This window comes from Peromyscus maniculatus, chromosome 8 (assembly GCF_049852395.1).
Source record: "Peromyscus maniculatus bairdii isolate BWxNUB_F1_BW_parent chromosome 8, HU_Pman_BW_mat_3.1, whole genome shotgun sequence".
Lineage (NCBI taxonomy): Eukaryota > Metazoa > Chordata > Mammalia > Rodentia > Cricetidae > Peromyscus > Peromyscus maniculatus.
The window spans coordinates 46230315-46247669 of NC_134859.1; the positions used below are offsets into that span (position 1 = coordinate 46230315).

A 17355-nucleotide genomic window follows, 5' to 3' on the forward strand; every position below is an offset into this window, starting at 1 on the left:
AGGACCCAGGTTCAGTTTCCAGCACTCACATGGCAGTTCACAACTGTCTGTAACTCCAGTTCCAGGGGATCTGACACCATCACATAGACACACATGCAGGCAAGACACCAATACACATAAAATAAAAACAAATCTTAAAAAAATAAATAAAAATTTAAAAATCTGGAATACATTCTTCCACATCTACTTTCCTGTAAATGCTAAGATATATGTTTCTTACTGTATGTTAGTGGGTGAGTCAAATCAATGTTAGATCACAGTCTTCAACCTTCCTAATGCTGCGACCCTCTCATATGCTGTGGTGACCCCAACCATAAAATTATTTTGTTGTTACTATGTGACTGTAATTTTGCTATTATGAATCGTAATATAAATACCTGATATGCAGGATATCTGATATGCAACACACACACACATATATATGTTGCACACATTGGGGGTTCAGAATTTCAAATATCATTTAGTACTAAAATCTACCACAAAATAATTTCAATATTTTAAATTTCTTATTACATTACTGGCTTTTTAAATTATAAGAAATATCCATATAAATATATTCTTTGACTATGATTTTTTAAATTTAGTTTTTATGTATATAGGTATTTTGCTTGCATGAATGTATGTACACCACATGCAAGCCTGGTGTTAAGAGAGGCCATAAGAAGACAACAGATCCCCTGGACTGCAGTTACAAATTGTTGTGAGCTGCCATGTGGATACTGGGAACTGAACCCAGGTCCTCTGGAAGAGTAGCCAGTACTCTTAACTACTGGGTCATCATCACTCCTGCCCCACTGACTATGATTTTAATTTTTCAAATGTTTTTATTAGCATATATTAAAATTTAAAATAATACTTATTCCTTTAGTGGGCAGGGAGCACACATATGGAGGTCAGCAGATAACTTAAGGGAATATAGTTTTTCCTTTCATCATGTGGAACCCAGGGTACTGAACTCAGGTTGTCAGGCTTGGCAACAAGTAGCTTTACCCACTGGGCCACGTCTCTGACCTCTTATTAGCATATATTCATTATACATAATAATGACTTTTTGTATATACACATACATATAGATCACTTCACCCCTCATTGCCTTCCCATTCCCTTTCTCCTCCACTCACTCCTCCCTTCTACTTTCATGGCTTTAAAAAAAAATTTTTTTTTTTTTCCGAGACAGGGTTTCTCTGTGTAGTCCTGGCTGTCCTGCAACTCTGTAGACTCACAGAGATCTGCCTGCTTCTGCCTCCCAAGTGCTAATATTAAAGGTGTGCGCCACCACTACCCAGCTAAAAAAATTTATTTTTAAAGAAATAAAAGGAACTGATTGGCTCAGTGATGGCAAGCCAGCTGTACCTTTTGAAGAAAAAAAAAATCCATTTGGTTTCTTCCCTCCTAGGGAAAGCCCTTCCTCTAAACCTCTTCCTTATTGTCAGAAAAAGTTCAATCCTTGTGTGAGTTTAGAAAATAAGAACCAGGCCAGGCGGTGGTGGTGGCGGCGGCACACGCCTGTAATCCTAGCACTCTGGAGGCAGAGCTAGGCGGATCTCTATGAGTTCAAGGCCAGCCTGTTCTACAGAGTGAGTTTCAGGAAAGGCTCCAAAGCTACACAGAGAAACCCTGTCTCCAGAAACCAAAAATAAAAAAATAGATAGATAGATAGATAAATAAATAAAATGAAAATAAAATCCAGCTGATCAGCAAAATGACTACAAGTTAAACAGCACACAAATATTTATTGAGTATTTCTATACAAATTTGAGAGAAGTTTCAGAAACACATCTCAGAATAAAACAGATTGCTCTTTACTGGGTATTAACAGATAAACCTAAATTTACCTTGCATGGTAGATGGTTCAGCAAGTAAAGAAAAGTATCTATGACCAAACCTGACAACATGATGTCCATTTTAAGACCCACATGGTGGAAGGGGATAATCAACTCCCACCAATTGTCCTCTGACTGCACATGTGCTATGGTGTGTATGTACGCACATGTGTACACACGCACGAACACACACAGAGACAGACAGACAGACAGACAGACACACACACACACACACACACACACAAATACAAGTAAATATAGTAACAAAATTACCTTGCAAATAATCTGCCAGGTCTCCACCATTGCAATACTGATAAGTAAAAGAAAATGTAATTAACTTCAAAAAATATTGCTATTGTGATTAAAATAAAGTATTTTGTACCTTGACAAGGTAGTATACTTTTTTAATCCCAGCACTTAGAAGGCAGAGGTAGGCAGATCTCTGTGAGTTCAAGGACAGCCTAGTCTATAAGGTGATTTCAATGCCAGCTAAGATATACAATGAGATCTGTCTCAAAAAAAAAACAACAACAAAAATATTTTAGGTTTGAAAAGAAATAAGGAAGGTGTTTGAAATGACCCACCAAGTGTGACCTGAGTTGAAATCCTCATGATGGATGGAGAATGGAGAAAGCCAATGCTTTGAAGTCTCCCTATGATCTCCAAGAGAGTTCCCACCCTCTCCCCCACAGATACACAATAAATACATACATAAATAAATAATAAGTAAAATGTAATTTAAAAATTCTTGTTGAGAAAGAATCTCTACTATGTAGCTCTGGCTGTCCTAGAACTCTTGCCTTATAGACCAGGCTGGCCTCAAACTCACAGAGATCCTCCTAGCTCTGACTCTAATGGAATTTTAGGCATGCATCACCATGCCAGCCAATAAAATGTAGTTAAATTTTAAAAAAGAAAAAATAATTAAAATAAAAACACTGATTCAAAGTGAACTTAATGATTGTTAATTTTAATTTAAAAATCATTTGTAAAACAAAATCTAATTTTAAAGTATTTTAATTATCTAATTAAAACACTTAAAATGTACATTCTTTATGAAGTAGACGCTAAATCACTCTATTAACTTTATTATACTTACTTGTCAATACAGGTAGAATACCTACCTCCATCACCAGAAAGACAGAGTTGGGTAATTCCTAGAAAAGAAATATAAATATCACAAAAAACTAAACACTAACTTTAAAAATGGTGAGTTAATAAAAAATATACTTATTCATTATTAAACTAATAAACTCAGAAAATACATCAGGAAGTGACATTAAACTTCTCAGGCAAGAGGAGTCTTTTGTTTTTTATTTCATCGCACTACTGGGGACGGAACCCAGGGCTTGGGCCACTCTAGGAAAGCAACTCTATGCTCTACCTCCAGCTCTAAACTTCTCAACACAATGCTTTACCCATTTGTTCTGCACAGCCTGATTAAATTTTAACGACACTAAGGCAGGCATCAAGAAGTTCCATTCTGTTTCCAGAGTACTAAAGGATAAACCAGCTTTGGGTTCTGGAAAACAGTAAAATAAAGCATGCTGACTAGGCACACGAAGAGCACCACAAACTCAGGCTTCATCGACAGCAAGATCCTGTGGCCAACTACCACCCCCCACCAAAGCCATGCTGGAGTCACCAACTGTGAGAAGGCAGGCTTCATCTGTCCCCACGGAAGTGCTTCCTCCCTGGAAAGCAGCTCCAGATGGGTGGCAAATGGCTTATACTCTTTCCTATCTAGACTAACGCTCCGATTTCTGAAACACAGTAACTAGGACAAGTAGTTTTGGGGGTTTTTGTTTATTTAGGGCAATCATATTATCAGAAAATTGTTGGCAAAATGAAGATGTCTTATTACATTACACAAAGATATGTTTAAAGACTTAAGAAAATTAATTGGAATATTTTTACAAAGTATCACACTGATGTAGCTTCAAGCCTGTTGGGTTAGTCATTCAGAGACTAATAGACTGCAATTTTTTATTGCTTTTTAAAAAAATTGTAATGCTAAATTATTTTGAACTGGCCCTACAGCTTAACATAAGCCAGTGCTGAAATGACTCAAAATGCAATACTTCACAGGCAGCAATTACCCTCAACAAATCCAAATTCAAAGGCAAGGTGGTCCGTGGGAAACAAAAGAGGGCATTACAGAAGGGGAGTAACCAATTCTAGTTAGAAAATGACTTTCCACTGTCCACATTACGTCTACAACAGAGAATTAGAGAAGTTAACTGTTGTAAGAATCTGAAAAGGCAGGTGTGGTGGTGGTGTATGCCTTTAATCCTAGTACTCCGGTAGGCAGAGGCAGGCAGATCTCTGTGAGTTCGAGGCCTGCCTGGTCTACAAGTGAGTTCCAAGACAGCCAGGGCTGTTACACAGAGAAACCCTGTCTCAAAACAACAATAACAAAAAACAAACAAACAAACAAACAAACAAACTTAAAAGCAATTCTACAAAATAATTTTGACTGCTGAACTTAAGAATATGAACTTTGACCTGGAGGTATTTATCACTCAAAATACTTGCCTAGTATGCATACATGAGCCCTATGTTCAGGATCCAGACCAGAATAAACTAAGTCCCTTCCTTCAATTTGGATGTCCATTCACAGTCCCCTTTTCATTCCCTAAATTTATAGTAACTTGTTACTAAATTTAAGTTTCAGTTCACCCACATCAGAAATAAAAGCTAGTGCTTTAGGTCAGGAAGTCAAGCAGTCCCTTCCCAGAGGCAACCATTAACCCCAGCACTGAGTTCCACAAGGGGGGCTGCCACAGTGCTGTTCTGCTGCCATTACCAAGGGGCTGCCCACTGCAAGGCTAGATCTGAATGTGAAGTTATATCTACAATAAAGTCAGTGACTTAGAATGATATGCTTCACTTATTTCCCAAGAGAACTAGATAAAAAGAATTGAAGCCAGGTGGTAGTGGTGCACACCTTTCATCCCAGCACTTAGGAGGCAGAGGCAGGTGGATCTCAGAGAATCCGAGGCCAGCCTGGTCTACAGAGTGGGTTCCAGGACGGCCATAACTGTTACACAGAGAAACCTTGTCTCAGGGTGTGGGGGTGGGGGGTGGGGTGCTTTCTTCCCTTCCAGAAGTCATGAGTTTGGTTTCCAACACTCATGCCCGGCAGGTCACAAGCACCTGTGACTCCAGCTCCAGGGGATATATGACCTATTCTGGCCTTCTAAGGTACCTGCGCGCGCGCGCACACACACACACACACACACACACACACACACACACACACACACAAGTCATGCCAATAAAATTCTTAAAAAACTTCTAATAAACAACAAAAAGCCAATGCAGTGGATAAACAAGCAAAAAATTTCCATGGGAATTCAAAAAAGATATTTAAATGGTTAATAAACATATAAATCACATTCAAACGAGAGACAATAGGAAAATACTAATTAAAACCATAATTAGAAGTTAGGCAAAGTTGTACACCCCCTGTAATCCTAGTACTTGGGAGGTAGAGGCAGAAGATCAGAAGTTCAAGGTCACTCTGAGCTACATGCTGAGTCTGAGACCAGTCCAGACTATTTAAGCAACTGTCTCAAAATAAAATAAAATAAAAAATCCTAACTAAATTCAATCACCAGAATAACTAAAATTGCCAAATATTAGTAAAAAACAAGGAGCAAATGGAACCTTCAAATGCTGTTGGCAAGAGTATGAAGCAATTCACTGGCAGTGTCTACTAGATGATCTGTACTTACCCACCTACCAGACATTCTAGAGAACACCTTGGCAAGACCTGTTTCAATGTGAAGGAGAAACCACAAGAAGCCTTTTCCACTTCTTTCAGTCTCTAAAGGAAGTGTTTTTGGTGGAAACATGTGAAAGTAATATACAATTAATGAGGTACTCCAGATTTGGAAAGATAGCTTCAATAAAAAGCCAATAGAGGCGGGCAGTGATGGCACACGCCTTTAATCCCAGCACTCGGGAGGCAGAGCCAGGCGGATCTCTGTGAGTTCAAAGGGCAGTCTGGTCTACAGAGCGAGATCCAGGACAGGCACCAAAACTACACAGAGAAACCCTGTCACCCTGTCTCAAAAACAAACAAACAAACAAAACAAAACAAAAACAAGCAAATAAAAAAGAGCCAATAGAAGAAAAGAGGAGGGCTGGAGAGATGGCTCAGTGGTTAAGAGCACCGGCTGCTCTTCCTGAGGTCCTGAGTTCAATTCCCAGCAACCACATGGTGGCTCACAACCATCTGTAATGAGATCTGACACGCAGGCAGAACACTGTATACATAATAAATAAATAAATCTTTAAAGAAAAAAGAAGAAAGGAGGAGGAAGAAGGGAGGAAGGAGGGAGAAGAAAGCTAGCCTAGAGATGTAGTTCTTCCTAGTACATGTAAGGCCCTTTGGCTGGATCTCCAGCACTTTGAGGGGGAAAAAATGCAACATTTTCAAATAATGTTGAGTGTATGTATACAAGCATGCATGTAGTAAAAAAGGAGAAAGCTGGGGCTGAAGAGATAGCTCACTGAATAACATTACTTGTTGCTCTTGCAGAAGACCTGGGTTTGTTTTCCAGCACCCACATGGAGGTTTAAAAAACCTGTAACTCCAGTTCCAGATCTGACATACTCTTCTGATGGCTACCACCACCACCACCAGGCACACATGTGGTGCATATATATGTTAATACCAGCAAATATACACATAAAGTAAAATGAATATTATAAAGAGAAAGCTATATACATATGATACACCAGAGGTTTCTTCTAGAAGTACATGAGTCGAGAACAAAGTACATTTGTTTCATGTATTGTTAGACAGTTGAATTGTTTGTTTTGTTTTGTTTTGTTCCGAGACAGGGTTTCTCTATGTCGTTTTGGTGCCTGTCCTGGATCTCACTCTGTAGACCAGGCTGGCCTTGAACTCACAGAGATCCACCTGGCTCTGTCTCCCCAGTGCTGGGATTAAAGGCTTGTGCCACCACCGCCCAGCAGTTTAATTGTTTTTACACTAAGGATCTGTTACTTGATTTAAAAAATGAGTTCTTTACAACTGGACAGCAAGACTAAGTGTTCTCTGGAGCAGAGTTGACATGACTCGGGGAAGAAATGGAGGAAACAACAGGATACAGAAGCAACAGAAATAATTTACTAACGAAGGAAGAGGAGAAGAGAAACTGACAGTCCTAAAACCCAATCTTCCAGCTCCTCTGCTACGTTTGCTTGTCTTGAGACGGGGCTCTCTACATAGCTCTGGCCTTCCTGGATCTGGCTGTGTAGACCAGGTGGTCTTAAACTCTTAGAGATCCACTTGTTCTGCCTCCATTGTTGGGATTACAGATGTGCACCACCACATCTGGTTCTGCTACATTTCTTAATTCATTCTCTGATCTTCAGGCAACTTCCATGAGCTATCTCACAGGAAAGAAGAAATATAATGTCATTCCTATAGCCCTTAGTGTTATTTCCCTTGTGGTTACCTGGCACTGGACACCTGCAGAGTCTCCTCCAGGTACACTCATGCCATTATAGTGACAAGGGGAATAGCATCAGTGTGGACCTGAATGAGTTTGCTGTACAAACAACACTCTCATCTAGCTTTCCTCACACTCAGGGCTCATCATCTCTGGTCATTTCTGGCTGCTACAAACTCTGGTTTCTCTTCAGATCGTATAAATCTTTCGCCTTCTGGCTGCTACAATAATCAATTATAGTCTGGGTAGCTTAGTAATAGAAATTTACTTTGTTATAAGTATTTCTTCAAACTGTGAATGTCAATCACCTTCTTTTGCCTTTAACTGGCATATACTTTATACACATTAACATTAAATAGTTCAATTAATCATGACAAATGTGTGCCCTTCAGATCAAGACATGTAACATCCCCCCTCCTATAAAGCTCCCTGACATCTTTTTGCCATCTCCTCCCACCAACAAGTCCTGTCCTGACTCCTCATTTCTACCACCTTGTCTGCTGCTTCTTAAAAGTCACAAAAACAGATTTTTTTAAAGAATAAAGATTACACCACCTGGCTCCTCCTAACTTCTCCAGCACCATGAGCTCTCATTTCTGCATTCTGCTCACGAAAGCCTTCTCCTTGATCATCAAGCTTAATAGTGCAATAGCTCTTCTTTGCTGTGGTCCTCACAAGGGAAGTCCTTTGGATGCTTCCCCGCTGTTCTCCCACCAACTCCAGCCTAGCCTTCCCACCACCTAATCAAATCATTTCTTTAGGGAGCCTTCCCTAGCCCCATCCTCCAAAGCTCTGCAACAGTTCTTCACATATAGTCTTTGGGACGCTTACAATTAGAAACTATTTGCTTAATGTCACCTTCGCACAAAACCATAAACGAGAACCACTTTTCTGCTCACCACTATACTCTGTTCATCTCCTTAACTGGCTCAAGGAAACACTAATCACAAGGAAATTAGCAACAAACACACCAGAGGCAGCAATGGGAAAGTCAGGAAAGAAATAACAAAGGGCAGCCAGGCAGTGGTGGCACACGGCTTGGACCCCAGCACTTGGAGGCAGGCAGATCTCTGTGAGTTCGAGGTCAATGTGGTCTACAATGGGAGTTTCAGGACAGCTAAGAGCTGTTACACAGAGAAACTGTCTTGAAAACTCAAAACAAACAAACAAACCAAATGAACAAAGAGCAAATATAATAAGACAATCCATTTACTAATGATTTATGAAATAAATTTTTTAATTCAGATATTTTTCTCCTACAGTATTTATCAAGTGTGTGTGTGTGTGTGTGTGTGTATGTGTGTGTGTGTGTGTGTCCTACTGCTTGAAATAAACTGGTATAATCTTTTCAGAGCCAGCATGATACATTTTTTTAAACAACTAATTCCACTTCAAGAAAGACAGAATCCTACCAGACATGCGCCTATAGTCCCAGCACTAGGGAGGCAGAGGCAGGTGGGTCTCTGTGAGTTCAAGATAAACCTGGTGTACATAGTGAGTTCCAGGCTAACCAGAGCTACATAGTGAGACTTAAAAAACAAACAAACAAAGTGAGCCGGGGAGTGGCTCGGTTGGTAAAGGCCTTACAAGTACTAGGACCTGAATTCAAGAACCCACGGTGTAATCCCAGTGCAGGGAGAAAGCAACAACAGGCAGGACTTGCTACCTAGGGAATGAGGCTTGCCCATCTCACGAGAGCTTGCTGAGAGACCTTGTCTCCAAAGGAGCGGGCAGGGGAACAGCACTTGAGTAACACACATTGAATTTCTGTACAAAAACTCTTAAAACATTTCTCACAGTTAAAAGTGTAGGAACTGAGTGAAGATGGCTGCAGCCGGGGAGGCGGCCCTGGGAATCTGGTGGCTGCAAAAGGCAACTCGAAGCATGGTGCCACTGGGGGCGCCACAGCCTTCCCGTGACCAAGGTATGCTGCTGGGGCCTTATCCTAGGACCCCAGAAGAACAGGTTGCAGCTGCCAAGAAGTATAAATTGTGTGTGGAAGACTCTGGATGGAGCATGGTGACTCCCTGAAGCTCCCTGGCGGCTAAAAGCATGCGAGGAATCGGTAGTATGAATGGGGCCACCTAGACCTGAGGTTGAACTGGGATGAACCAATGCACTGGGACCTAGACACGTGTATCAGGAATTGCGTGGACACGTCCCCTACACCTGTTTCTTCAGCTTCGTGACCTTCATGGTTTTCATGTTCTGGGTTGAGGAGACTTTCCCCTTCTACCAACCTGTGAGAACAAAGTAATGCCCCTACAATAATCTGTATCTTGAACAAGAGAGTGATCCTACCAAAGAACCTGAGCTGGTAGTACACTATGAGATCTGAGGAGGCTTCGTGGGCTTTTGTGCCCTCTAACTAGGACTCCCTCATTCCTAGAGGTTTAACTTTAATAAGATTCCTAATAAAACCCAGTACTGTCAAAACAAAACAAAACAACAACCACAAAAGTATAAAAACTAAGTTTAGCATGTGTTATTTATAAACATTTTTTTTCTTTTCTTTTCTTTTTTTTTTTTTTGAGACAAATTTCTCTATGTAGCTTTGGCTATCCTAGAACTCACTCTGTAGACCAGGCTGGCCTTGAACTCACAGAGATCCACCTGCCTCCTTGAGTGCTGGGATTAAAGGTATGCACTACCACTGCTAGGCCATAAAATTGTAAAAGAAATATACCAAACAATACTTATATCCAACAACTGCCATTTTTTCCTAATTTGTCATTCTAACAATGTCTGATGGTTTTAACATCATTAGAGGGAAAATGTGTTTCCTTATGTGTCATGGAAACTACAACAACGTCACAAGTTCTAACTTTAGGACCTGGGGTAGATCATATACACGGCATATAGGATGAACTGTGTTTGAACAGCAGCACAAGGAATAAGAAAAGGATGGGATGCAAGGAGATGAATGAGGAAAGGAAAATCTGTAATTTATAAAAGCATATACATGCCAGGTGGTGGTGGTGGTGGTGGTGATGCAGGCCTTTAATCCCAGTACTTGGGAGGCAGAGGCAGGCAGATCTCTGTGAGTTCAAGGCCAGCCTGGTCTACAGTGAGTTGCAGGACAGCCAAGGTTACACAGAGAAACCATCTCCAAAAACCAAAAAAAAAAAAAAAAAAAAAAGGCCAATGAGATGGTTCAGTGGGTAAAGAAAGGTGCCTATCACCAAGCACTGACAACTTGAGTTCAACACCTGAGATCCACATGGTAGAAGTGAATCAACTCCTCAAAGTTGTCCTTTGACTTCCAAAACCCCACCACAGCACCTGATCCCCCACCTACAAACAAACAAAAATGTAAAAAAAAAAAAAAAAACCAAAAAAACAACTTTTAAAACAGAAACAGCTCTACAAAACTGGTCAATAAAAGTGATGTTCCTGTTTATATAAAGTCTTATACTAGTTTCTAAGCAAACTATTCCCCTTATGAACAAACAGAATCAAAGAAGCAAATCTAAACTATTAGGTCAAGCCTGTTTACTTGGTAGCCAAACGTTATACTTAAGTTTATTTTATACCTTAGTTCTAGGAGTACAAAATTGGTAATAAAACATTTTTATTCAGCCACCTTAAATTCAAAGATTGATAACTTTGATTGATTTTGTTTGCATTATTTCTAATGATATCTCATTCCACAATCAAAACTGATACTAAAAAATACTTTTCATTCTAAGAGAAAAGACATCTAAGTAAAACTACTCTGAAAGCAAACCTGCTCTGCTATTGCCAGGGTTTTCCAACTCTCTAAGAATGGTAAATGAGTTGTCAATATCATTTAACAAGTTTTGTACTAGGCACCAACTTGCACCACCCAGTGCCCTCTATCCACAGAGAGCACAAGCTACACAAACAGCTGAGGAGAATGGACATTTCAGTGAGGGATGGTGATATGAATTTAGTTTTGACTTGAGAATTTTTTGGCCCTTTCTATATTGCTCTGAATTTCATAAATGAAGGAGTGAATTATATCTACTCGAGCTGATACTCCTATTTTCTGTGCACGGGAGTTTATATTGCAGATTTTTTTTGGAGAGCAATCATACTCTATAATCAAAATGTGTAAAACTGTTCATGGTATTTGAGCTGGACATTCTAAATCCCAAAGTCAAAGATACTTTCAGAAGGGATATATTACTGCTGTTTCTGTATAAAAAAAAAAACTTAAACATCTTATAGCATGGGTTTAGTTAAGTATCTTGTGATATGATACGACTAGATAAGCATGTATAAGTCCATTCTGTATCATCCCACAGTGAAGTCAAGACCTTTGTCCATCACTTTATTACTAGACTCAGAATAATGCCTGGTGTATGGCAACCACTCAAAAGGTTTGCAAAACAAATGCATCCGAGAAAACAAACAAACAAACAAAACAAAACAAAACAAAAAACAGAGAGAAATGTTTTTAACTAGAAATAAAGCAGAATCATCTAATCATCCACTTACTTTCCTGGAATTCAACTGTCACAAAGGAAGCAAAACAATAAAAATAACGGCAAACTTTAAACACTGGTCTTCCCTGGAGTAAGGATTTTAAGAACATGTTATTTTACTCCCTCTAAAGTCCCTGTGCTCTCACACTGAACACACTAGCCATACATGACTCTAGTATGTAAACCATGACTTTAAAAAAGCATCAGATACCATCTAAATGCAAGCCAACTAATTCATCAGAAAACTAATTTTCTCCAAAGATTTCCAAGAATGATTCTGACTACAAAGTTTGCCTTAGATGACTTTAGACTCTGTTTCAAAAAAACAAAAAATGACCTTAGAATTCAGTTCTAGCATATGCCATGATCTCTCTCTCTCTCTCTCTCTCTCTCTCTCTCTCTCTCTCTCTCTCTCTCTCTCTCACACACACACACACACACACACACACACACACACACACACACACACACGGTAAACATGCACAGCATCCTTGTTTTTATTTTTATTTATTTCCTACTACTATGATTTACAAATTCTGCTTTCATAAGAAAAAGGGTTTTAACTAATTTTTAAGTAGACCACAGCAGTCTTTACATTTACTAAAGAAATGCTAGAAGCTAGCAGTGGTATCACATGCCTTTCATCCCAGCACTTGGGAGGCAGAGGCAGGTGGATCTCTGCAAGTTCAAGGCCAGCTTGGTCTACAAATAGAGTTCCAGGACAGCCAAAGCTACACAGAGAAACCCTGTCTTGTAAAACCAAACAAGCAAATGCTAGGTTTGTCATAAACCACGAGTTCCTCTAAAGCAATACCACCCTACAGTTTATTTATATTTACTCATGCAACACATTTATTTTAACCTATGGCTCTATGCTATTTTTAAAAAATTTTGGAGCTGGTGAGTAGCTCTTAGGCTAAAGGCACTGACCACCAAGCACATATACACCATGGCATGTATTTACCCACACATATACATAATACACACATAGACACATGAAATAAATGCAATTTTAAAAACTTATATGTTGCAGAATATCTGTACACTGTGTGAAGATGTATTGCTGTGACTGGTATAATAAAAAGCTGAACAGCCAACAGCAAGACAGGAGGTATAGGCAGGACTTCCAAACAGAGAGAAAACTCTGGGAAGAAGAAAAGCAGTTTCCAGCTAGACAAGGAGGTGCAAGATGAAAGAGAGGTAATGCCACGTGGCAGAGCGTAGATTAATATAAATGGGTTAATTTATGTTATAAGAGCTAGTTGGGACAAGCCTAAGCTAAGGCCAAGCTTTCATAATTAATAATGTCTCCAGGTCATTATTTGTGGGCTCTCGTCCAAAGATAGTCCAAGAAGAAAGCTTGCTACCTTTACATTCATTGTTATGTGTATGGGCGTTTTGTCTGTGCATCATTTGTATGCCTAGTTCCCAGGGAGGCTGGAAGAAAGCTTTGGATCCCTTGGGACTGAAGTTACAGACAGTTATGAGCCTCCAAGTAAGTGCTGGTAATCAAACTCTGGAAAGCAGCCAGTGCTCTTAACCACTGAGTCATCTTTCTAGCCCACGTATATCCAATTTTAAAAATTAAAAATTTTTAAAAAATTTTAATGCAATTCAATTGTATGTCTTTTCAACATAAATTAAGAAAAATTTAAGTTTCCATTAAAATCCATTTAAAGTACAGCCGGGCGGTGGTGGCGCACGCCTTTAATCCCAGCACTCAGGAGGCAGAGGCAGTCGGATCTCTGTGAGTTCCAGGCCAGCCTGGTCTCCAAAGCGAGTTCCAGGAAAGGCGCAAAGCTACACAGAGAAACCCTGTCTCGAAAAACCAAAAAAAAAAAAAAAAAAAAATCCATTTAAATTTACATACAATAAACTTTTTTAAATTTCAAGTTAAAAAAATCTAAAATAAAGTACCTGAACATCATAGAGTGCTACGATATTTTCATGCTGAAGTTCCTGGTAAGGAAATAAAGAATTTAAAATATTATTACATAGTCTGATAATCTTAATATATTTCTAGTATGCAAATAAAACCATTTCTATAGACACCTATACTATTTGTAGCACAGGACACCTTTATTAACAGCTTAGAACAAGTTGACCTTTCACAGAATAAAAACTTACTGATCAGACTACTTGAGGCCTAAATGTTATTTTTTTACCACCAGTTCTTTTTTTTTAACGTTTTATCTTATTTATCTATTTACTTATATGTGTGTGGGTGCTCTTGCCTGCTTGTAGGTCTGTGCACCATATGGGTGCAGAGACCAGAGGTATCAATGTCTTCTGGAACTGGAGTTATGTCTAGCTGTGAACTGCCACGTGGCTGGCAGGAACTCAACCAAGACCCTCTAGAAAAGCAGCTCTCTCTCCAGCCCGTCACTGTACATTTTAGACTCCTAATGAGTGCTGTGTGCCAAACAAATGCCACAATTAATTTGGTTGCAGATTGGCTACTAGTCGTCAACATTTCAAATAGTAATAAAGACATAAAATTCCAAAGTGCTCTGAAAAAGCACTATCTGCCTGGAACATAAATCACAGCTCAGAGATGTGTGTGTGTGTGTGTGTGTGTGTGTGTGTGTGTGTGTGTGTGTGTGTGTGTGTGTGTGATCTTAACTGCTGCGCCATTTCTCCCATCTCAGGAACTGTAATTCTTACTAAAAGTTCGCCACAGAATACTTTTGAGGAAAGCAGATGCTGGATGAAGTTTCCATGATCAAATCAGTCTGGGAAGCACTGGGTTAAGTATACAAAAACCAGTAGAAAATTTTCCTCTTTAGTGAGCCAAATGTTTGTGACTATACAAATATTCAGTAAACAAAGTTTACCAAATTTATTTGACCATGGACTCTTTTACCATTCCCCTGAAAGTAGGAACTCAACCAAGACCTTTGATGATGCTACAGACTGTGAACAGATCTAAAAATTAACCTCCTTCTGGAGCTGGAGATTTGGCTCAGTGCTTAAGGGCACTGGCTTCTCTTACAGGGGACTTGGGTTCAATTCCCAGACCCACCATGGCAGCTCACAACTGCCTGTAACTCCAATCCAAGGAGATCCGACACCCTCTTCTGGCCTTCTTGGGCACCAGACACTTACACAGTACAGGTCAAACACTTACACATAAGGCAATAAAATAAACAAACCTAAAATAATGATTATGAAAAAGAACTCTCTGCTATCTATAACGGGTAGGGGTGAGGGGGATGGGAAAGGGACGGACACCAAGTTCTCCTGTTCCTCCTCAAACACTTAGGGAAATACAAAGAATGTCAACAGAAGAGAACAATATACCAATTATACCTGCCTGGCATCCAAACATTAACACAGTAACTAGAAGAAATCATAAGAAGTTAAAATCATTCTTTATAGAATCCCTCTGTTTGGCAAAGAGACACAAACATCTATTCTTAAAAATAGCTTCAAAGGGGGCTGCAGAAATGGCTCAGTCACTAAGGGCACTTGATGCTCTTGCAGAGGACCCAAGATCCGTTCCTAGCACTCACATGCAGATCCAGGGATTCCAAAAGCCTCCACTAGCCACTGCACTCTCCTGCCTGTCAACACACACAAATAGAAATAAACCTTTCCTAGAACTCAGGCAGACGCTGGCATCTGTCTGTGAGTTTGGAGCCAGCCTCAACAACCCAGTGAGTTCCAAGTCAACCAAGGCCACATACATGCTAAGACCCTGCCTTAAAATAAATAAATAAATAAATAAACCCCTGAAAATAGCTTCAGAGTATTCAATATTTCAAAAATAAAACTGAGCATGCAAAAATGAGAAACTAAAATTTTCCAAACTTTTATCAAACTTCAAAGGATGTCATCACATGCTCATTTTACTCAGGGTAACTTTTAATCTAATATGTAATTGTATTCTAAAATAGCATACCTTTAAGATTTTTATTTCCTTTCCAAGCAGAATTTGTGATTTTGACAAGTTCTTTTTATTAATACTTTTAATAGCTACCTCCCAATCAGTTTTCTGAAAAAGGAAAAACAGTGTTATGCCTGAAAATTATAATACAGAAACGACTCAAAAACAATAAAAACTTGTTAAGCATAAATATACTTTTAGCAAATCAGTGTACATACAGTACTGGGGAAACATGACAAAAATCGCAAATCTCAAACTAAAATATGATTCGATAAACGACACAATACCAAGGTAATGTCCTACAACACAGGCACTAAAAGTAGTAAACACAATACAGCATTAGTTGGAAAAGGTTTACAACCACATAGGAGTTATGGAGAAATGTGTATGTATGTGTGTGTGTATATATTTATATATAAACTTGGAAAAGTGATAGAGTTCGGTGAAAAATTAGCCTGACTGGATTACACTTTTTTTTTCTTGAATGTTAAGTTATTTTATAATGAATGAGAAACAGACGACAGTACTCTTTTTAATAGGCCCTTTGGCAACAGTCAAAACCAAGGCCTTTAAAAAAAATTATTTCCACTCCCTATGTGCCTTCTCAAATTCTTTAGATTCTAAAACCCCGTGTGTCCCTACTTGTGAAACAGCGGCTTGAAAAAAAAATTTTTTTTTTGAGGTTTGAACTTGCATCCACGTTGTATTATTTGATTAGAGTCAAACTATCTTTCCCACTTTGGAGTTCGTCTAACTCAAGAAGCGGAGAGACAGTACAGGGCACCCCAGGCACAGAGAGGAAAGTGATACCTCCCAGTCCGAGAAAGCCTTGGGCTAACGGGAAACTCGCCCGTTTTCCGCTGGGTGTGCAATTATCCACCTTAAAGGTGACAAGCTCCAGAAAGCCCTGGGCGGGGGAGGAGGGGACAAAGGTCCACCAAACATGAACCCGGACAAGCACGCTGCACCCTGCAAGCACTGGGGTCCTAAGTCGCCTCGGGACCATTGGCTTCCCGGAGCAGCAAGTCCCTGGGCGCACTCCGGTTACCCAGCACACTGACAGCGAAGAACATCAGTGGCCCGCCGCCGGTCGGTAGGTGGAGCCCAGTCTAGCGGCTCCGGCCTCCAAAACAAACCCTGAGACAGTGACAGCAAGCACAAAGGCAGGCCGGCCCGGGGCGCCCAGCCCAGCGGCCGGGACCGGGGCGTCGGCTCCCCGGCCTTCCCTAGACAGCGGGCGAGCGGCGCTCACCTGGCGGTGCCGCCCCCGGAAGACCACAGCGAAGGCCCCGTGTCCCACGAGGTCCCGCTTGCTGTACTCGAAGTCGCCCACCACCTCCATGGCCGCGCCCCCGGGACATAGAGCGCTCGGGTGGGCAGCTTGGCGGAGAGCCGGGATCAGCACCGCGGGCCCGAGGGCCCCGAGCGCGCCCACGGGCGGCGGGACGGGGGCAACCACGGCCCCGGGCCCGGACGGACGCTCATGCCGAGAGACCGGAGCGGAAACGGGACAGGCCGCCGCGCGGAGCCGGGGTCAGCGAGGCCTGGGCCCGGCCGCTCCTCATGGCCCGGGCGGCCGTCGGCCGCGGGGCTCTGGCCAAGCGGCCTGGGCGCTGCCCGGCCGAGGGCACCGCCGCCGTCACTGGGCGTACCCGGAGCTACCCGCGCGCCTGGCCGCGGTGCAGGGCCGGGGCCGCGCCATCCCCGCAGGTGCGACCGCCTCGGCTCGGTTG

At 41.0% G+C, this 17355-nt stretch overlaps 1 protein-coding gene and 1 pseudogene across 1 annotated transcript in view; one reads left to right on the forward strand and one right to left on the reverse strand.

The window, feature by feature from the left end:
- Positions 1-17008, reverse strand: part of Ulk2 (unc-51 like autophagy activating kinase 2) — an 86047-nt gene extending 69039 nt beyond the window's left edge. Inside the window, exons 1-5 of the mRNA XM_006973563.4 lie at positions 16875-17008; positions 15638-15730; positions 13654-13695; positions 2948-2980; positions 2097-2133 (exon numbers count right to left, since the gene is read on the reverse strand). Coding sequence (XP_006973625.1) covers positions 2097-2133; positions 2948-2980; positions 13654-13695; positions 15638-15730; positions 16875-16964 — 295 coding nt within the window. The 5' untranslated portion in view covers positions 16965-17008. The remainder of the gene's footprint in view (positions 1-2096; positions 2134-2947; positions 2981-13653; positions 13696-15637; positions 15731-16874) is intronic.
- On the forward strand, positions 9113-9667 carry LOC121831825 (NADH dehydrogenase [ubiquinone] 1 beta subcomplex subunit 8, mitochondrial pseudogene; annotated as a pseudogene).
- Positions 17009-17355: the final 347 nt, after the last annotated feature.